General features: G+C 39.0%; 1 protein-coding gene across 1 annotated transcript in view; it reads left to right on the top strand.

The window, feature by feature from the left end:
- The window catches only part of ATRNL1 (attractin like 1), a 602,420-nt gene that overhangs the window by 36,766 nt on the left and 542,480 nt on the right, over positions 1-23,174 (top strand). The window contains exons 6-8 of the mRNA XM_038758614.1: positions 8,717-8,891; positions 11,704-11,791; positions 19,390-19,645. Of these exons, the coding sequence (XP_038614542.1) occupies positions 8,717-8,891; positions 11,704-11,791; positions 19,390-19,645 (519 nt within the window). The remainder of the gene's footprint in view (positions 1-8,716; positions 8,892-11,703; positions 11,792-19,389; positions 19,646-23,174) is intronic.

The following is a 23,174-nucleotide window of genomic DNA, read 5'->3' as shown; positions in this document are numbered from 1 at the left end:
TTAAAAATCACTAGTTTAGTGATCCTGAACCATTTTACATATTTTTGAACAAGGGTGCCCTCTTGTGGCTACTTTGAAAAAAAAATTTTATGTGAGGAAATACACGGTATAACACTGAACTAGTCAAGCTATAGAAAGAAAAGTTGTAGCATGAAATTTTAAAAGAACGTCTTTAAAATACTTAGATTCTAAAAGTTCCAATTTTATATCATGTATGTAGGTTTGATTTAATTGAGGCCTGGTATAAAATCATACACAAAATTAGGTAATTCTCTTTTGGAAACTAAATGACACTTTCATTGGAATTGATTTATAAGAATAATAATATTTATTTAGTAACTGCATATTATGTTCTAACTGCTGTGCTTAGCTCCGGGGTAGATTCAAGATGATTATATCATACACAGTCCTTGACTCACATTTTAAAAGGAGAATAGAATTGATGAGAACATTGAGGCACAGAGAAGTCAAATGGCTAGATGCCCAAGGTCACTCAGCAGCAATGGCAGAGCCAGAACTACAGTCCAGGTCTTCTGAGTTTGAGGCTCATATTCATTCCACTAGACAATGCTTTAATATTTGTTTGGAACTCTGCCTGATGTCTTTCCTTTCCTGTCCTGTAATAATAATAATGATAATAATAATAATGATGGTATTTGTTAAGCGCTTACTATGTACAAGGCACTGTTCTAAGCACTGGGGGGATACAAGGTGATCAGATTGTCCCACGTGGGGCTCAGAATCTTAACCCCCATTTTACAGATGAGGGAACTGAGGCTCAGAGGAGTGAAGTGACTTGCCCAAGGTCACACAGAAGACATGGCAGAGCTGGTATTCGAACCCATGACCTCTGACTCCAAAGCCCGGGCTTTTGCCACTGAGCCATGCTGCTTTAGTGCCTTATTTTAAAATATCTAAAAGAATAAAATTATTTTCTAGTAGCTGTTATCTGGTTGGAGTATTTTTTAGAAACTGACTTTTTTCCATCTAGAGTAATTTTCAGTCATCTCTGTATCATTTGTTGAAAGATAGCACTTACAGCCTTGATGAGATTTCGTATTTTTAAAGTTATTACTGCACAGTTTCCTGTTATGGTCATCCATTTTAAGTGTCATACCTTCATGACTTTATTGCTTAGAATTTTACTAGGTATTTTTAGAAGGGAAAGTACTGTCCATGATGAGAGAAATTGTTCCCACAATTTGAACTGTTGATCACACTGATGCATACGTCATATGGGAATCATATGATTATGTTGACCTTACAACATAATCAACTGGTCTGTATCTTCTGAGACCTGTCTTTAGATGCAGTCATCCAGGGAGTAGGTAGATGCTGACACTTTTGAAATGTATTTACAAGTTTAGTAAAATATACGTACCAGATTTTTCTTTTCACAATTCATGGACTTCGTTTGCTAACTTCAGGCACCTGAGACTTCTGCTTCTCAAGTCTGGACCACCAGGTCTGACATACCCCCCATATTGACTTGAAGTTTGTTTCCTTGCAGGCATCTGGTTAGTGCACCATTTCTTTTCTTTTTTCCCCCTCCACTTATCTGTATTTCGTTTTGATTCCAGTTGTTCAGTTTACCAATTCTAATCCTGTTATCCAATTTGCCAGCCATGCTCCCTGGTTGGTAGGCTTTGCATCAGACATGGATTGAGGGGCTGACTGTCGACTAGCAACACTTCTTCCTGTTTGGGTAGGATTGCTTGCTTTGGGCAGGGAATGTATCTGTTTATTGTTATGTTATATTCTCCCAAGTGCTTAGTACAGTTCTCTGCACACAGTAAGCGCTCAATAAATAGGATTGGCTGACTAATTGATTAGGTTGAAGGGTAGTAGTTCCTGACTGTCACCACAGTGTCACAGTGGTTGAAGATTTTCACTTATGTAGACCTTCTTGTGACGTCATTGCAGTGACAAGTCCAAAGAAGTTGTAGTAGTAGTAACAGAATTGAGCCCCTGCTATGTCCAGTTGCACTTGTACTAAGCATTTGGAAAGGCACAGTAAAATCACAAGACACATTTCCTGCCCAAAGGGAGCCTATATTTTAATCTGAGAAACAGATATAAAACTACTGAGATTGTGAGCGTCTTGAGGCAAGTGTCTAATTCTCATCTGTGTATTCTTTCCCATCATTTAGTATTGTGTTCAGAACACTGTACATGTTTAATAAATAATATTAATTTTGTTATTTGAAAATAGTGGTCAGAATGTATGCATTGAATTTTAAATTGAAGCTTTTATTTAAAGTGGTGAGGATGGGCATCAAACACTACATAAATGCAAGAGGTGATTATTGGGTTGATGCAACTCGAGTTATAGATAGTTGGGAAAGGCTTTTTGAGGCTTTGGGATTTGAGAAGTGCTTTGAAGGAGGGAATAACTTATATCCAGGGAATCTTCATGAAATAGAGATATGGGTAGGTGGGACAACGAGAGGAAAGGATTTGAGGTAGGGTTTGGGTGAGAGCAGGGGTACAGTTAGCAGAGCCTTGGAAGAGTTCCAACTGTGCTTGGGTGCTACAGCATGTATATGGAGCTCCATTACTTCAGGAAAATGAGATTGGGTTCCTTTTGATCCAGGTTCCTCAGTTCCAGCTTGATTTTTGAAATGTGGTTGAACCCACATTCGTGATGCTCCTCCCTGCCCGTCACCCCCCCCCCCCCCCCGGTTATCACTGGGTCACTCATGATTAAAGTACTACTACTAATAATTATGGTATTTGTTAAGTGTGCACCATGTGCCAAACACTGTACAAAGCTCTGGGAGAGAGACGAGATAGATGAGAGACGAGATGAGAAGCAGCGAGGCTTGGTTCATTTATTCATTCATTCATTCAGTTGTATTTATTGAGCACTTAATGTGTGCAGAGCACTGTTCTAAGCGCTTGGGAAGTATGAGTTGGCAGCATAAGTGGAAAGAACATGGGCTTGAGAATCAGAGGTCACGGGTTTCTAATCCCAGCTCCGCCACTTGTCAGCTGTGTGACTTTGGGCAAGTCACTTACCTTCTCTGTGTGTCAGTTACCTCATCTGTAAAATGGGGATCAAGACTGTGAGCCTCACGTGGGACAACCTGTTTACCTTGTATCTACCCCAGCACTTAGAACAGTGCTTGGCACATTGTAAGCGCTTAACAAATACTATTATTATTATTATTGTTATTATTATCAGGTTGGACACAGTCGCTGCCCCTCATGGGGTTCACAGTCTAAGTAGGAAGGAGTAGGATTTAATCCCTATTTACAGGTGAGGAAATTGAAGCACAGAGAAGTGACTTACCCAAGGTCACACAGCAAGTAATTGGCAGAGCTGAGATTAGAACTCAGGTCCTCTGAGTCCCAGGCCCATGCTCTTTCCAATCAATCAGTCAATCAGTCGTATTTATTAAGTGCAGGGTAGGCCATGCTGCTTCCTTATATAAAAGAACAGCCTTCCAGCTAGTTGTGTACCTGCCTAGTCACTATTTAAATTTCTGCATTGTCATGGCATATTCAACAAGAATAATATATGTGAGGAAAAGGAGTAATCCTTCATCTATACTCTATATTGGCCAGATTCTAATTTGAATATTGGGTTCAGTTTCAGTCACTACATTTTAAAAACGTTGTGGAGAATTAATGGGGCCCAGAGAAGAGCAACCAAAACAACACTGATTGATTTAATAAATTTGAAGAGAAAAGGGGAAAAGTATCTTTTAACCTAGTGGAAGCTAAAAGGTGACCCAGGTACTGTTTTCAAGGATATAAAAGGTTCTTATGGAGATAGGTTTCAGAGTCAGAGTAAGAAATGGTGAAAACGGGCATAAAATTGAAACAGGAGGCTTTTCAATAGGATTTATGGAAGAACTTATTGACAACCTGGGTGAAAACATTACTGGAGTCGGCTACCAAAGTTGTTGACTTTTTATTCCTGGAGATCTTTAAGGAAAAGGTAGACAGCAATGTTAATTTTAATTAACAGTAATGGTAGTGATTAATAAAATGGTTTATTTTCAAGGATTTTCAAATTGGCTTAAAATTATTTTTCTCCAAAGAATATGTTACAATTTTTAGTTTAGAATGCAATAATAAAAATGAAGATGTTATTCTGGCCTTACTGAATGTCAAGCACTAGAATACATGCAGGCTAATCATTCCCTTATGGGGGTTACTGCCAACTAGTAGGGAGAGCAGGTATCCTATCCTTATTTTACAGATGAGGAAACTGAAGCTCAGAGATGTTGTGACTTGCCCTTGGCTACACCGAAATCCACTTGACAGAGCTGGGATTGGAACCCAGTTCTCTTGCCTCCCTGTCCTCCCTTTGAGGTTTTCTAGTTATTAGCCATCTCACTGCTACTAGCTTGCAGAATTGAGTTAATAACATTACAAAGTTGGCCTGGTCCCTGATTTTCCATCATAGCACTGTGGCAAGAGCACAGGAGTGGAGGAGACACAGGAGGAGAAGTTCCATATCTGGGGGCTGTGCTACTTTGGCTAATGCTAACACTCTGTTCTGATATTTTCCTGTTGTTTTATGGGTGGAACTGAAATATATATTGAATAACGTACAAATTTTTAAGTTGTAGAAAATAGAGAGGGTGATAGCTCCTAAAATAGCTCCTTCATTCCTAAAATAAGATTGTAGACCATGATTTCCATTTTCTGGATATGGATTTGCCAGGTGGTGGCAGTGTTGGCCAGCAAGAAGCAACGACCTTATCTATTCACTGAAAACAAGGCAAGGATGAAAAATGACTTGAAGCAGGGAAAAAAATGCATCAATTTCCTGCAGGTCCTTGTGATCAAAGCCTTGTGTAAAGAGTGATTTGAAAAGACATATTTGCAAGTGACATTCCACATTGGGTGCACCTTTGTGACATCAGTGTATGTCATAAACACAGAGCAAAATGAAACAGTCTCAAGCACTGTGGTATAACACAGGATTGTGGTGGTAAATAAAGGTCAGTGGAAGGATGCTTAAATAAGAGAAGTGGGTCACCTTGTGTACTGCCCTCTTGTTGTTTGAATCCATTCCTGTTGAATTGAACTCTCCCTGTTGGGGAGAGTCATTTAAAGGGGATTTAGAAGGGAATCAGTAGTGGAATTGCTGGTCACAGATTCTGAGAGAGGAAGAGAGAAATACAATTAAGATACATTAGAGGCTGCTTTTGTTTAGTGTGTGTATGTATTACTTCTTTTTCATGCAAGCCAGTTGGCATCAGGCAGAGGAGCCACACTTACCGCAAAGCCCCTTTGGTGTAAGCCAGTGGAAAAAAATGCGAGGTTGAAGAAGAAACATAGAGGGGGTCTTATCCAGCTTATTTCCTATCTGCTGCCTGGTCTTGGGTCTGGAAACCTTGAGTTGTAACTTAAGTGCTAAGAGTAACTGTATGATGGATATGACCTGAGAAGTTAGAGCTTAATTGAGGGGTGTCACCTGGGGGTCATGAGTTTTCAGGAGGGATATGAAGATGAGGAGAGCTGTGGTCCGCTGCATTTAGATGGAAGGCGAGGACCCTCTAGGCAGGATGGAGCATATGGGCAAAGGTTTGCAGGTGGGAGAGTTGAGAGGGAGGCACAGTGAGAAGGCTACCCTGGGAGGAGTGAAGACTGTGGCTTCAGGGTAGTGAAGAGAACCGGTGGGTTACTTTGAATCAAGCAGTGGTATTTATTGAGTGCTTACTGTGTGCAGACCACTGTACTAAGTGTTTGGGAGAGTATAGTACAATAGAACTGAAGCTAGTTGTCAGCTAGTTGTAATATTTATTAAGTACTTTGTAGCAAGCACTGTTTAAATCACTGAAGTAATCAGTGGGAAAAAGACAAGCAAGAATACAGTTCTCTTTTTAAAATAACTTGGATTCTAGCAAAGCTCCCATCAGGATTTTAATGGTGAAAGAAAAATTGGCAAAAATGACAGGAGTTTCATCCCTTCCCCTTCAAAACGCTTTTCTCCCTTCCACCCAATAAAATAAAAACATCAGATTGGAGATCCTAAATATTTAAATTTTGTTGTTAGCCAATGAATGGAGTTGGTGATGATTAACATTTGAGGATGAATGCATTTTTGTTTTGTTAAGGAGTTTAGGCAAATCTACAAGAGAAAAAAACCCTTTTTAAGTCTTTTAAAACTGCAATTGCTTCTTCATGATTGATGGTTAGAGCTTTCATATTTGTGTGTAATATGCATAGCTAATGTATGCCTGTTCCTATGGAAGAGATTAGAGTAATATGTGATATGCTTTATCATTTTCTAACTGAAAATTATTCAGTGATATGAAAATTTGCCATGCATAATTTCCTTATAAGAAGGCTGTTACGTTACGAGGGAAGCAAATCCTGTTAATTGAGATTCATCTGTATTTAAAGGAAATAATTTGTGTGTTAATTCTTTTCAGGAGCTTGTCTTTGCTCATATTGGGGTTTAAAATTATGTTTGAATGACAAAAGAAAAGGTGGTCCTAAATGTTGGGACTGTAGCTATTTTTCTTCGCTCATTTCTCAATTACTGTTATTACCAAGCCCTATCCCTTAACCCTCACAACACAAATGAGGTCTAATTTTTCCCCTCCAAGAAGTCTAAACTTATTTAAACTTGTTAAAATGTATTTACAATAGTTTAAATTCGTTATTTTCATTAGAATTTATTAAATACCTGCTTTATGCAGAGCATTGAATTAGGAGTGTTGGAACATGCAACAGAAGCAAAAGGTTCCATTCCTGACCTTGAGAGTCTTAGTTTAATTATTCACTGCGGTAGTGTTCAGGAATCACACTTGAAAAACAAACAAACAAACAAGCAAAAAAACCTAGAATGGACCAGTGCTTAGAACAGTGCTTTGCACATAGTAAGCGCTTAATACATGCCATCATCATCATCATTATTATTATTATTACTTGGGCCACACTGAATAAGTATTAATTGTTGGCAGAATTGCCTGTGATTCACTTGGAGTTAAGAAGAGACAAAGAAAGAGTCAGATATGGGCCCTTCTCTGCCTCATTATCTCTTTATGTGGCCATAAAGTCTTACACACAAAAGGCAAAAATGAAACCAGAGTGGCAGTAGTAGTGGTTGGTTTGTGGTTTTACTTAATTCTCGTGCAGTTAATCTGCACCTTGAGGGTACTTGCTGTAAGTATGAACTCCGGAAAGTTGGTGACTGTGATGGAGGCACCAACAGTTAATTAAATGTCTGTTCTTAACTATTCCTGCTACTTTTTTATGGCCTTTATTAAGCGCTTAGTTGCTTACTTGCAAAGCACTGTTCTAAGTGCTGATACTTCTGTTCTGCTTCTTGCTGGGTTCCTTTGAGCTCTTGTCTGTGGTATGCTTTGACTATCAGCGTATACCCAGGCAGAGAGAGACCCCCCATTGCACTTTTTAAATGTATGATGATTTGGTTTCTTGCTGAGAATGACAGATGAGTCTCGATCCAGTCACAAAGACTCGTGATAGAAAACCTGCCTAAAGGTCTAGCATTGCACACCTCTCTTCCTTGTCCCTTCCGGTCTTGTTCCTGCTGGATCATGGAGTGCAGTGAGTGGGTAAACGGGCACAAGTATAGTACATTGGGAATTTTATGCAAGAACTTTAGGTTCAAAGCTCATTTATAGCCAAAGTAACCATTGTCTGCCAGTGCACCGTAGACCAGCAGGCTGTTGTCAGGTTTTCAGGATTTCTGCTGAGATTCTCCACCTTCTTCTTTTTCTTCTTGCATATAGCTGCAAGAAGGCATTCTCCTTGATTCACTTCCTCTCTGCAGTGAGGTGTCAGACTTTGTGAATGTGCCTCTCTCTCTCTCTCTCTCTCTCTCTCTCTCTCTCTCTCTCTCTCTCCCCTGTCTTCCCCACCCTCCCTCCCTCTCTCCCCCTCTTTCTCCCTTTTTCAGTCTCTCTTTCCCCTCTCTCTGTGGGTGCATTTCTCTCTCTCTCTCTCTCCCCTCTGCCCCCCGCCTCCCGGCCTCTCTCACAAATTCCTAGTGCCAGAGTATGAGTTACCTGTTCAAAAAGGGAGACCTCTGACGGACTTAAAGACTTGGCATTTGTAGGTGTAGGATTTCAAGTGATTACTTTAGAATAATCATCTATATAAGATTAAGATACTCATCTCCAATCTTTTTCTAAGTAACTTGGGCAGTGCAAGTAATGCAGTTGTGAATGGCAAAGAATAAGGGTGTGGCAACCTTGGCAGTCTTTCTTGGGTAATGTTTGAAGTCTTTGGAATACATGAATCTATGGTCTGTTTAACATTTCTTATGAGAGGTCTTTTATTATTCATTCATTCATTTAGTCGTATTTATTGAGTGCTTACTGTGTTCAGAGCACTGTACTAAGCCCTTGGGAAGTACAAGTCGGCAACATATAGGGACGATCCCTGCCCAACAACCAGCTCACAGTCTATTATGGCTCAAAATGATTAGCATGAGCTTGGGAATCAGAGCACCTGGCTCTGGAACTTACCTGCTGTGTGGCCTTGGAAGCCATTTGACTTCTCTGTGCCTCATCTACAAAGTGGGGATTCAATACATGTTCTCCTTCCTCCTTTGACTGTGGGACCCATATGGCACCTGATTATCTTGTGTCCACCCTGGTGCTTAGTACAGTGCTTGGCACATAGTAAATGCTAACTTAGTAAATTGCAAGTTCCCTTGAAATTTGTATATGTTGGCCTTGTCTTTATTGTAATGCATTGCACAATTTTTTCATGTATTTTGAAACAGGTCCTGATTGTTCTCTGAATGTTCCTTCCACCGAGTCTTACTGGATTCTTCCAAATGTAAAACCATTCAGCCCATCTGTAGGTCGGGCTTCTCATAAAGCAGTTTTACACGGAAAGTTTATGTGGGTGATTGGTGGATATACATTTAACTATAGTTCTTTCCAAATGGTTTTAAAGTAAGTGATTTTACCTCTTTTTATTCTTTTTATGTTCTCACTTTTTTCTAGATAGCTAGAAACTCAACAGATTAGACACATTTTCATGAATTTTCATTGTTTTTAATTATGAATATTTATTATTGTACTGCTCTTTCTTGTAAGGACAATATCGCTCAGATATGTAGTTGAATGCTCATCCTGCCAGCATATAGTACAGTGCTTAATAAATGCCCCTACTAGTATTGTTACTGAACCATTGGCATTTTTACATGCAGACACTATGTTGGAATTCTAGCCCCCCAAAAAAGTAATTATTTTGAGCTATAAGTGAAGCTGAAGTTCTGTCCCCCCTTCACAAAATTCTTCCCTGATGAAAATTCTCCAGTGCTTAGAATATAGTAAGCACTTAACAAATACCATCATTATTATTATTATGAACTTTTTAATTATGATGAGGCTTCACTTATTAATCTAAATTTCACAGAATTTAATGTGTTTGATTCAAAAACGTTATGAACAAGTGCCATGGTGACGTGTAGACTAGAATATAAATATCCATATATGCCACTATTTCCGCTATCCCTAAGCAGTTTTGATGTTTGTCTTTCCTTATAGACTGTATTGGCAGGTACCACATCTAATAACTCTGTTGTATTGTACTTTTCTAAGTGCTTCGTACAGTAAGCTGGCAGTAAATACCAATGATTGATTTGCTGGTTGGTAAATTTCAGCAGTCCAATAGAGCTGTATTTTCACCATTGCAAAGAATGGAATTACATTTTATGAAAATGTTTTGAGGTTACCTAAAATGTTTCTGCATATCTTAGGAATACCTCATCGGGTCTGAACTTTCCAAGTTTGCTTGGATTTGAACTTTTGTCCTGTTAAAGTGAATATTCTTTTAGAAGCACTTGTTTGAAGAAATCATTCTAATATGTGAAAATAAGAGAAAATATGTTGGCCTAAAGAAACATAAAACATACTGTCTTGTTGGGATGTTGATAATGACTATGATATAGTTCACGGAATTGGGGAAGGAAGTGATGTGAATAGGGGAACAATTAACCGTGCTACTCTCAGCCATGAAAGATTCTACCCTGGAATGGATAATTACCTCAGAATTACCTTTTGAAACTTGTTTTTTTTATTGAACATTCATAGTAAATGGAGTTCTGGGACCTAGGAAAGGTAATGTTCAAGGCTATAGAAGTGAGCAACTGAAGCTCAAAATAAATGATATATAGGGAAAGGAAATAAATCAGTTAGAAATAAAGTTAAGATGGAAGATGCATCTGAAAACATAAGAACTATGAATCTGGAGACGAATGTTGAAAGATGATTTAAAAAAAGGGTTAGAATGAATTGAAATTTGAAAATGTAAATGTCAAGTGAAGAAAATTCAAATAGCTACAATGCTTACTTTTTTTGTCAGAAAATAACATAAAATTATGATTCTCATAAATTTTTAGCCTTATTTGAGTAACTGGAAAAGAAAATTTCTCAGAACTGAATTTTCCCCTAATACTATTCGATCTGATTCATAATGGCCAGCCAAAATTTTTGATGGTGCATTTAATAACCATATTAATGTAAAAATCAGATTGGAAGTAATCCCTTTGCTATTTCCAAGGGCAAGGAAGAAATGTCACCATTCTGAAATGCAATTTGGCTAGGGGAATAGATGTATAACAGCTCGTGGGAGTGATAATTAGCATTCTTTATAACTTGATCGACCTTCCATGGTGAGATTAGGGTGATTAATGCAGCAAATCAAGATTTCATGAATTGGGGGGGTGTAATTCTTTAACCAGAGTAAAGTTATTATATTGTAAAAAGTTTGTCTAAATTGGGGAAAAATAAGGAATCACACTTTTATGTCTTATAATATGCCTAGTAGCAGAGATCTGTGAGATGTATTCTAGTACCTAATGAGTATCTGTGTATGCATTTGTTATAAAAAGTAGAGATTAAATTAAAAATGATTAATGCAGCTCTCCTCGTGCAGTAGCCTTTCAGGGTATTTTCCAAGCCTTAAGCCAAAATTTTCCTCCCCAAGGATGCTAAATGATTTCACAGGCTTTGCATAAGATGGGAAAGATTAGTAGATTTTCAAATATCCCCCAGCTTTTTGTTGCACGATTTGCACCTTATTGTACTTACATTATTTTTGCACAGAAAAACATATAGAATGGAAAGTGATTTGTGCAGAAATGTCTCTGTTTTGTGTTTTCAAAAAAAGATGATGCCTCTAAAGCAGTAGCTTTGATTTGAAAAAATTAAAATGCAATGTATGGTTAATAGGGTGAATTAGATTGAGATGGCTTGGCTATGAAATCAAAGTACCACTGAAGCTATTGACTTGGATTCTGTTTAAGAAAATGGAGTAAAAATGAGAGGAAGAGGGTTTTCTTTGCTCTTTAGAAGCTCCAAAGGTTCACTGTGTGCCCACAGCAGCCCTGGAAATGTGTAAAAGTCTGGATATAAGTCAATCAATGAATGGTATTTATTGCGTGCTTACTGTTTGCAGAGCACTGTACTGAGCAAAGCACTTGGGGGGGGGGGGGGAGTACAGTATTACAGAGTTGGTAGACATGTTTCTTTCCCCCAACGAACTTATAGTGTAGAGGGAGCTTACAGTCTACAGGGATATCTTACTGTTACCCTTGAAACAGTTGAGGAGAGAGTAAAGAAATTTGCTTTGTGAATCGATGATTTTTAGATTAACATGTTCTAAATTGCAAGTAAAGCAGGAAAGCACATTTAAAACCACTAATGAGAATGAAAATGCTCTCTGCTTTCTAATACATTTGATTTTTCTCTGCCTCTCTAGCTATAATTTAGAGAGCAGCATATGGAATGTTGGCCCGATATCCAGGGGACCACTGCAGAGATATGGACACTCTCTGGCCTTATATCAGGTTTGTATCCTACTTTTTGATTTTTAGTGGTCTATTTTGTGATCAGTATTTACAAAAGTTAGGTTTTTATGTAACAAGACCTTCATTTGGGACTAATCTAATTTTTGAACCAGGGGTGACTTGTTCCCTTTTCAGAATGGGGAGGAACTTTACCATCCATTCCCCTCGTTCCTTATCTCTCCCTGTGTTCACACTAGAGTGGGTAGAGCACGGGCCTGGGAATCAGGAGGATCTGGGTTCTAATCCTGGTTCCACCGCTTGCCTGCTGGGTGACCCTAGGCAAGTCATTTCACTTCTCTATGCCTCAGTCATCCCCTCTGGAAAATGAGGATTAAAATGGTGAGCCCTTGTGGGTTTTGTCTGTGTCCATCCTGATTAGCTTGTCTGTACCCCTGTGCTTAGTGAAATGCCTAGCACATAGTAAACACTTAAAAAAGTGCGATAAAAAAGGAAAAAACCCTCTATATTGCAGGTATGCTGTTGCAGCAGTTTAAACATATTTTGAGTAATAGCTTCTGAATTCTTTAAAAGTGTTGATTACTGCCTATATTTTGGCAGATTATGATCTCCTGGGATAGGCAGTAATCGTGTTTCTAAGGTTACGGTGCAGCATCCCTAGACTGTAATCTCCTTGTTGGCAGGGAACATGTCTACTATGTTGAATTGTAGTCTCCCAAGCACTTAGTACAGTGTACTGCTCAGAGTAAGTGCTCAATAAATACCATTGATTGATGTATGTTTCAAGGGAGGGATTGTTGAGTAAAAACATGTATTGGGACCATTTCCCACTCTTGTTATATGGTTTAGTCTATTTCCTTTAGCAGCTTAATTATTCTCAAAAAAATTCCCTAAGAGACAGTAAATTAACAATACATTTCAGCTGTAGTATGTATGAAATCATGTTCTACAATAAAATATCTTCAAGACTCAATCTATAGCTAAAACTGAGTTGCAGCAGCATAGAAAAGAGTCAAAGGCAGATGATCAAGTGATCAAAATGTTGATCGAAGACAAAGCAGAGATTTAAATTTTTACTGCGCAGAAGACGTCAGTGGTAAACCACCTTTGTGTATTTTACCAGTACAACTCTATGGAAAAAGAGCCATAGAGACTTGACAGCATCTAAGAAGAAGAAGAAAACTGAGTTAATAGTGTTGAAAGTTATTGATGTGAAAAAAGTTATTTGAAAATGTATGTGACGCTTAATGTAATCTACTGCATAAGAAAAGACAGATGTTCACATTGAGGTGATAATATATTATAAAAAGTAATTAAAATCTATTCTCCTCTACTAAGTTCAGGGATCAGTGTTGCCCTTGATAAGGTATCAGTAACACTCAGAAGAAAGCAGATCTCTGTAGTAATCGAGTGTTGGTGATGGTGAAAAGTTGCCTAAAGTTCAACCTTGTACTTCAAAAGTTGTTCACTTTAGTACAAACCTTTCCATAATAGCCATTTAGAGAAAATAGTGCTACAATATTTTAGGAACAATTAATTATTACTCACTTTCCTCTAAAGTTACCTTCCCAGGACCATTTAATCTACAAATGTTGGCCAAAATAGTATTTATATTCTAGAATTACATTTAAAATAAAAGAGCCCCTTTTGATTAAGATTTACTGGACTGTTTTTTATCCACAAGTTCATAAAATCATTATTAATGAAAATAGAAACTAGATGTAGTGAAGGCAAGTCTCTTATAACAAACTAAGGTTATTCTCGGTTAACTCATGAAATAGGAAATAGTTAACATTTATGCTTGATACAGAAAACTAAATCCACAACGTTTGGTCAATAATGAACACACAGAACCAGTTTTATACAACACAGAACATTTAAACATGTGGACATGATTCCCATGATTTTTTTTGGCAAATTAATTTTAATGATGAAATGGAAGTAATGGCTTAAAAGGAAATATCTTGGCATATATTGGCAGAGAAGGTTTTTCAGAGGTTCAAAAGAAAGCCTAAAGATGGCAGTTGTGAGCTGTGTATTCGTCTTGAGGCAGTGGATTCGTTTTTAAGGAAATGAAAAATCTTATGAAGAAGCCTGTTATAAAATTTCCAATTTGAACAGCTGAGATTTTTTAAAGTGTAACTCTGCGTAAAGAAGGAGCTTAATCTAGTGTGTCTGTAGTTCATTCAGTTGAAGCTATGTAATTGACTCTGTGGAGAATGAAAAGCACTTGTAGTGCTTGTTGCTTTTATAAGGCTTCTGAAGTTTAAATTTTTTATATTCTAGAATAGAAAAGGATCAGAAGCCTACCATTGTGGTACTGTTGACTTTTATTGCATTTATGGAAGAGTGTGTGTATAAAAGGATCCATGCTTTTGGCTACAGTTGAAGTGTTGCTTGGTGAGAGCTGGTTTAACTTTTGTAACTAAATAGGTTATCAGAATTGGAGAGGATTATTCTTAATACTTCTGTGCTACCAATGAGATAATATTCAATACTGTTGAACCTCTTCTTGGCTTGCAAGGCATTAAGCGCTTCAGTACCAGGAGAAGTAAAGTCAATTGCCTGAAAAGAATTTGAAGTCCAGTAACCAATAATGAAAGACTGTATAGAGTCAGTAACTGTTAGACTCAAGAGTACAAAATATGTGCAGCTTGGATGAGTAGCAATTAAGGTAAGGAAAGGAACTTAGAAAATGTTGGTTTACCTAAGGAAACTTCAAGGAAGGTCCTGTATCCCATAGCTGGAAGGGATTGTGGAAGATCAGCGTGGCATAGTGGATAGAGCATGGGCCCGGGAGTCAAAAGGTCATGGGTTCTAATCCCAGCTCTGCCAGTTGTCTGCTCTGTGACGTTGGCAAGTCACTTCACTTCTCTTTGCTTCAGTTACCTCATCTGTCGAATGGAGATTGAGACTGAGCCCCACATGGGGCAGGGACTGTGTCTAACCCAATTTGCTTGTATTCACCCCGGGGCTTAGTACAGTGCCTGGCACATAAGTGAGCACTTAACAAATGCTATTATTGTTATTATTATTATTATATAAGAGTCTATACTGTGGAAGTCTATCTGAAAATGGGAAAAGAATGCCCTGTACTGTATTCTCTGAACAGTAACATGTAGATATTTGGAAAAAGGAGGGCAGGGTTTTGGGTAGGATAGATCTCCAGCAGTGTAATTTAGAGTAAAGGTTGGAACTGAAAAGAAAAAAAAGTACAGGAAGGGTATTTTAGGTGTGGGTCCTCTTTCCAAGGCAATTTATTAAATGTTGTAGTATCTGGTAAAGAGTGAGATATCATATTAGTGTATAGTTGGGAACAATCCCATCTTAAAGGAATTAGTAAAGTGATCGGAGAGTAGTAGAAATACTACTGGTATGTAATGAGAGCTTGCTGTGTAGGTTGTGGGTTCTTATCCCAGCTCTACCATTTGTCTGCTGTGTAACCTTGGGCAAGTCACTGTACTTCTCTGGGCCTCAGTTACCTCATCTGTAAAATGGGGATTGAGACTCTGAGCCCCACATGGGACAAGGAACCTCAGCTTTTAATACAGTGCCTGGCACAAGGCAAGTGCTTAACAAATACCAGAATTATTATCATTATTATTATTATTATTATTATAAAGCACTAAGTCCTGGGAAAAATGTGAAACAAATTCAGACAAGGTTCTTGTCCCTGAAATGAAAAGAGAATTAAATTATAGACAACAAATCTCAGGCACTTTTAAATAGAGGAAAGAGTCTATAGCAAAGGGATAAATATGTTAGACAAAATGATAAAGATTCCTTGGAAGGGACAGTGCTGACTTATTTTCTCTTTGCAGTTCTGGTTTCAAATAGTCACATCCTCTCCCAGTGTTCCATCTTTTCTAAAGACTCAGAGTTTGACATTTGGGCTCCCTGCAGACTTTGGCACTCGCGTTGAAAGGCAGTGGCAAGTTTTCAGGTGCTGACTTTTTGGGACTCCTGGATACTTGGGAGCAAGGGGGCAGGTTTGGCGATCTTGTGATAGCAAACAAGCGAAGGGACATAGCATGGGACATGACTCTCCTCATGCAAGTGCAGGATCTTGTAGGTCTGGCATGGGAAAGAGGTTTGATTTATTCCACTTTGTGGGACATCAATGAGTTTTTCAGAACTAATTGTTTAAGCCTTGAAAGCAAAACTTCAGTTTCTATCTTATTGGAATATTGTTTTCAGCGGTATTATTTAATTTCCACTGACATTCATTTAATTGTATTTTTTGAGAGCACTGTACTAAGCGCTTGGAAAGTACAATTCAGCAACAGATAGAGACAGTCCCTACCCAACAACGGGCTCACTGACATGCTGTGTGCTGTGTAATCCATAGAGCTAGACACGGCCTTTGCCCAAGTAAATTACAAAAATAATAAATGATTGAAGTAAGAAAAAATACAAGAAAAGATAATGGACAGTATTTTAAAGACCAGGTGATAATTGAGCACAAACTGTCCTGCAGTGTTGAATGAATTTTTTTTTTTGGTATTATTTTAAATACTCACTATGTACCAGGCACTGTACTAAGTGCTGGGGTAGGTACAAGTGTGGAGCCCATAGTCTTAATCTCCATTTTGCAGGTGAGGTAAATGAGACACAGAACAGTTCAGTGACTTGTCCAAGGTTGCAAAACAGACAAGTGATGGAGCTGGGATTAGAACCTAGGTCCTTCTGACTCCCAGGCCCCTGCCATATCCACTAGGCCACACTGCTTTTCTGTTTTCATCCCTTTTCTCAAAAGCACAGATCTTTTTGAGTCATAAAGCTCCACAGCGTTCTGTAGTCTCTCTTTTGTTTTGTTTTTGATCTGTTTTGAAATTTCAGTATTTTAAATTATCATAGTATTTCAAGTTAACCTGTTCCTGGCATATGGTGACTCAGTCTCCTGATAAACTAGGAATATGAAATGCATTATTTTAAAGGCCTGATTAGGGAGCTTCATTAGTGAACACAATCCTTTGAAATGATCCCGAACATTGACTTTAAGGCCGTTCACCAGGTCTCACCTTCCTTATCTGGCTTCTTCACCAAGTGCTCTTCCCAAGTGGACAGTTTCACTGGCCCTCGCTCTTACCTCTTCCACTTTGAATCTCTTGTTCATGCATAACATACTGCTTGAGTAGAACCCTCAAGTCTTTCAGACCAATCACTTAATCTGTGATTTGATGTTTATCGAGGGTTTACTGTGTGTTTACTGTAGCTACTTACTGTACTTAAGCTCCTGGAAGAGTACAATACAATAGACTTGGTAGGCCTAATCCCTGCCTACGAGGGATTTACAGTATAGAGAGGAATTAAAATAAATTCCAGGTAGGGGAATTGGCAGAGTATAAGGTTATATACAGAGACATTGTGGATTGGGGTATCAAAGTGTTAAAGGAATACAGGTGCTTAAGGGATACATATCGAAAGGCATAGACGATGTAGAGGGGTGGGAGAGTTTGGTGGGGAAAATAGGGCAATAGGGAGGCTTCTTGGAGGAAATGTGATTTTAGAAGGTTTTTGAAGTTGGGGAGAGTAGTGATCTGCTGGATAATGATGGGGCCAAGGGGAGAGTTCCAGGTCAGAGGGAGAACATGGACAAGTTGTCAGCGATGAGATAGATGAGATGGAGGTGTATTGAGTAGATTTGTGTGAGAAGAGCCAAGTGTGTGGTCTGGGTTGAAGCAGGAGATTAGAGTGGTAAGATAGGAGGGGGGCAAGGTGATTCAGTGATTTAAAGTACCAATCTCCCTGTATTGAAAGCCCCCTTGAAATACCACCTCCTCCCAGTGGTGTAACTCAGTCCGTTTTCTTCTTCTCAACTCATATATCATCCCATTTGCTTTCTCAGTGCTTATGTACTCAGAGACACCTGAGGCACTTAGGTGCATAGAATTTACATATTCTAGTATGAAGCACAATTTATTCACTTTTCTAACTTTCCGTTCTGTTTTTCCTCCTATCTACAGATGAGTTTGTGTGTCATGCCCCTGTTATATTGTAAACATCTTCAGTTCAGGGATTGAGTGTTTTACTTCTGTTTTACTCTCCCAAGCAATTAGTGTAGTTTCGTATACTCAGTGAGTGCTGAATATGTACAAGTGATTGATTTTTGGTTTTTTGACATTCATTCTTAGGTCCAATTTCAAAAAGTGAATTGGAAGGCAAGATTCAAGAGACTATCAGAACAGTTCAATGCCATTGCTAATTTTCAAAAATTATTCTTCAGAGTATTCCTATTTTTACTTCTGTAAATTTGCCTCTCAAAGAAAAAATGTTAAATTTCTGAGAACTTCTTGCAGAAATATAGAATGTCTTTGATGAATTATTAAAACATTCAGTTGGAAATAATATCAGTTGCTTGGCAGTGTGACTAAAGTCCCCTCTTTATTCCTTGCTGTTTCACACTGCGCTCTGTGCCAATTTATTGAAGTTGTGCCAAGAGGGAATAACCTTCACAGGGGGTGTACGGGGAATAGGCGGCCTGCATCTTTGGATCTGAGAACTGTTGCCATACCTGTCTCTGAGAGCCTGTCATATGCTAAGTCAACTTTTTCCATTTTCTTCCAGAATTGGGCACAGAATTTTGATTTTTGATTATTCAAATCCACATTATAAATATTTCTTATAAATGACACAAATTTGCAAATACCCGTGCTCGCTTAGCTATTCAGTTGCCTGTCATACCTAGAGAGTGCTTTGTTCACGATTACTTGCATTGTTGAATGACAGATGATTGAATAATGAACTTAAGTAATTATTTTGTCTCTAGTTTTCCTGTCTTCAGAGTGTTTCATGTTGTACTACACATTGGTGCCTGAAATGTCATGTTTGTGTTTTCTAATCCATTCTTGTTGTAAGAAAGTGAAATTATGTCTTGTAATAGTTCTGGGGAATTAAACCATTTTAGAAATAGTAGGTGAATTACTCATCCAAGGGTTTAATTTGAAAAAGGAAATGTTATTTGTTTTTTCAATTGTAAATCCTAAATATGAAAATAATTCTTACTTGAGAAATGAAAAGCTTCTGGGAACTTCAGAGTTGTTTTATTAGTTATTTAGCAGGCCTCAGAAAGAGATACATTTTAATGTTGCATCTTTTTAAAAGAAGGAATTTGTCACAATTAACTGTCACTGAAGTAATTTAGGAGTTAATTTGTTCAGATTTGTGATACTGTATTTTAATAATAATAATTATGATATTTATTAAACACTTCCTATGTGCCAGGCACTGGTAGAAGAGCTGGGGTAGATGCAAGATAATCAGGTTGGATACAATTTCTGGCCCACATAGTGCTCACAGTCTTAATCCTGTTTAAAAATGGGGTAACTGAGGCACAGAGAAGTGAAGTGACTTGCCCAAATGCAAATGCAAGGGCAGAGTTTTAGAATAAGCAAAGTTGTTTTGGCAGGGGCCTACATGGATTTTGGATTTCCACCGAGATCGCTAAGGTGCATGAGCGATCTTGGACAGAGTGGATCCTGGGGTGGTCCAAGGCTAGGAGTTAACTACCATTCATCATCTGGGATTTGAATTGTTTGATTCTGGGAATTTTCTTCCCATTTGCATATTTATGGAAAATCTTAAAAATGTTGCTATCTTACTCTTTTATAATCATTCAGTTCTTTATTTCTAATTACCAGGAGGCCATCTACATGTATGGAGGCAAAATTGAAACAAATATTGGCAATGTCACAGATGAACTGTGGGTTTTCAACATACAGAGTCAGTCGTGGAGTACAAAGATTCCTACCATTCTTGGACATGGTCAGCAGTATGCGGTGGAGGGACATTCAGCACATATCATGGACTTGGATAACAAAGATGTCATCATGATTATACTTTTTGGCTATTCATCTGTGTATGGTTATACGAGCAGCATACAGGAATACTCTATCTGTGAGTTACTTTTAATTATATATTTTTATGCTTTTATTTCTTTTTTGCAATGATTGAAAATATTCTTTTTCAGTAACAATACCAGAATTAATTGGGAAAAAAGATGAATGATCCAAGGCCAGGACAGAGTACCTAGAAACAATAATTTCTGCTCTCATTTCTGTTTGGTTGTGTGATGGTCCTTAAACATCTTTGTCAGTTTCTCACCCATCCTTTGTGAAAAATATAATGTGCACTCCGAACAAGTTCATTCAGATCTGCAAGTCTTAAAAATGAGGTTTAGTTTTTTATTAGGAGCCAGTAGATGGTACTAGTTTGCCAGTGATTTGAAAGAGAAAATATCTGATGTGCAGAGCAAGACTGTGTGCAACAGGATTTGTTGGGTTAGACATTCTCTTTCCGAATCCAGGTTTAACATCCCCATTTATGTATCATACTTTAATCACAAAACCCCAAGAGGTGTTGAAGGTACTTTTTTTTGTCAAAATGCAACACAGTCATTGAAAACACTTGTTCAAAGCAGGAAACTTTTGTGCTGGAGAATTATGTACAGTTATGAATTATGTACAGTTACGAATTACATGTTAAGTCTGCCTCCTTTTTGGTCCTGGAGCTAGTCCAATTGACAGCATCTGTCTGTAGATATAATCTCATCCTGGGGCCAGCCTACCTGGGTTCTGATGACTGCCCTCTGATTCCCCAGGAATACTGACTGAAGATTGGGGACAGTCGGAAATAGTCTGCTTGGCAGAGAGTCCTGATGAGTGGTTTTAAGGCACTCTTTCAGCTCTTTTCCTCTTTCCTATCCATCTTTCTCTTCCTGTAGCATAGCTCACATTCTTCAGTCTTCTCAAGCAAATCTCCTCTCAGTGCCCTGCCTCCAACTCCTTGCTCCTGCCCTTCCTACTGCCTGGTACTCCTTGCCAGATTCAGTTCTACCTATCTTCAGAGCCAGTGTGGAATTCCCTCTACTTTAGGAGCTTTTTTGGATTCATTTTTCCTTTCCCCATATCATACACCCTCCCACATCTCACCACTTGAGCACCGCCTCAGCATTTTGTACCCCTTGTTGTACTTTTGTCCATATGAATTTACATATTCTTCTAGTTAAGCTCTTCTTCCTCCTTTTTGGAAATTATTTTGTGCCTGTCTCCCCGTTAGATTACAAGCTACTTGTGGGCAGGGATATTGTCTTTTACATCTATTTTCCTCTCCCAAATATTCAGTGCAGTGTTCTGCATGGAGTAGATGCTCAATGAATCTTACAAATTGATTGATTGACACTGAACTGAAAGGTTAAGGCATTCCAAATGTGAAGAATGGCATGAGAGGAGGCAGTAATTGAGAAGAAGGGAGTTCCATCATCTTCTATTGATGATGAAGGTCTGCCAACATGCAGAGGCAGACAAATCAATGGGAGACTGTAAAATGGAGTGTGGTAACAATGTGGAATTAGCCTACATACCAAAGTGAAGGTCTGCCGAGCTTGTCTGGATATATGAGAACTGAATTCCCCACAGATGCCTGAGGCTTCTTCTTAAGAAGCTCCACTTAAGGGCTAATCTCATAAGGCAAGGCAGAATCACAAACAGCCAAGTCTTGGAATGAGTCAGTCTCCTCAGACTGAAGCTATGCTCCCCTCAGCACAGTTTCCCTGAATGGGAGGGACTTATTCCTTCAGGAGACTTTCTGGGATTCTTTGTAAATTTCTCCACTTTATAAATTTTAGTTTTGCCACTTCGTCTGCACTTCTGCACCACCTAAGCACCTGGGTATTCCCAACTTGCAAGTAGGAGTCAGTTCATTCATTCATTCATTCATTCAATCGTATTTATTGAGCGCTTACTGTGTGCAGAGCACTGGACTAAGCGCTTGGGAAGTACAAGTTGGCAACATATAGAGACGGTCCCTACCCAATACTGGGCTCACAGTCTAGAAGGGGGAGACAGAGAACAAAACAAAACATATTAACAGAATAAAATAAATAGAATAAATATGTACAAGTAAAATAAATAGAGTAATAAATACGTACAAACATATATACATATATACAGGTGCTGTGGGGAAGGGAAGGAGGTAAGGCGGGGGGGATGGACAGGGGGAGGAGGGAGAGAGGAAGGATGGGGCTCAGTCTGGGAAGGCCTCCTGGAGGAGGTGAGCTCTCAGCCAGGGCCTTGAAGGGAGGAAGAGAGCTAGCTTGGCGGATGTGGGGAGGGAGGGCATTCCAGGCCAGGGGGATGACGTGGGCCAGGGGTCGATGGCGGGGCAGGCGAGAACGAGGCATGGTGAGGAGATTAGTGGCAGAGGAGCGGAGGGTGCGGGCTGGGCTGTGGAAGGAGAGAAGGGAGGTGAGGTAGGAGGGGGCGAGGTGATGGAGAGCCTTGAAGCCGAGGGTGAGGAGTTTCTGCCTGATGCGTAGGTTGATTGGTAGCCACTGGAGATTTTTGAGGAGGGGAGTAACATGCCCAGAGCGTTTCTGGACAAAGACAATCCGGGCAGTGGCGTGAAGTATGGATTGAAGTGGGGAGAGACAGGAGGATGGGAGATCGGAGAGGAGGCTGATACAGTAATCCAGACAGGATAGGATGAGTCAGTGCCACAGTTAGGCAGTGTGGCACTCTGCAGTCAAGAAATGAGCAGCATTTTGTGAACAGAAAATTTATGAGACAAGAGAAAACAACGTAACTGACTGCAAACAATTATTGATATGATAGCCCAACAAAAGATGCCTCTCTGTCCAGCACCAAATCAAATCCTCCATTACTTTCACTCTGTATTCAAGCCAAAGCCAAGCCTTGGACATGGCAAATCTAAAATCTACCTTCAAGGTGTGCCAAATGGGAGAAACATTCCTCAGTTGGCCCAATTCTTGAGAAAAAATTTGATCCATTTTAATCTCACTTCAACACAAACATGAAAATCAACTTTGCTGTGGAATTGAGATCAGTGGATGTGTTTCCTTCTTGAATACCCTGAGAGGGGAAGAAAAATCTCAGTAACATCCAGGGATGTGCTGTCTGCATAAAACTAATGCATACTGACTGGTCTCTGACTGGTCTCTGAATTCAAATCCCATCATTCAAATCCCAAATGTGCTCAGTAGATAACACACTTCCTATTAGGTTGCTAAGGCTTTGTGACCACAATCACTAGAGCTAGGAGCAATCAGAGCAATCAACAGTGAAGAAGGACTTTTGAGCAGACATTTTCATAAACTATAAATAAAGCCATATGTGGAAGACCTTGTGCCACAGAGAATTGCTGAAGACTTGAGTTTCATTTCACACAGTGTGGCTTCTATTTGTTCGAGGGCAAACAGATAGAATGGGCAGAATTCTAGAACCATATAGGATTAAGACAATATTCAAACTCCCCAGGAAGGTCGACCCTTGCTGAAAGATGCAGTAACTTGGGAAACTCCAGAAAAATAATGGATTCCACATGTCCCATGTAGTTGTGCATGTACAGGCCAAACTTGATGAAAGATACTTTTCTGAGGAAGGTGATGAGTCTTTACCAGCAAAGCAAT

This window comes from Tachyglossus aculeatus, chromosome 16 (assembly GCF_015852505.1).
Source record: "Tachyglossus aculeatus isolate mTacAcu1 chromosome 16, mTacAcu1.pri, whole genome shotgun sequence".
Taxonomy (NCBI): Eukaryota; Metazoa; Chordata; class Mammalia; order Monotremata; family Tachyglossidae; genus Tachyglossus; species Tachyglossus aculeatus.
Note: the sequence above shows the minus strand (reverse complement) of the source record. Positions and strands in the feature narration are given on the sequence as shown.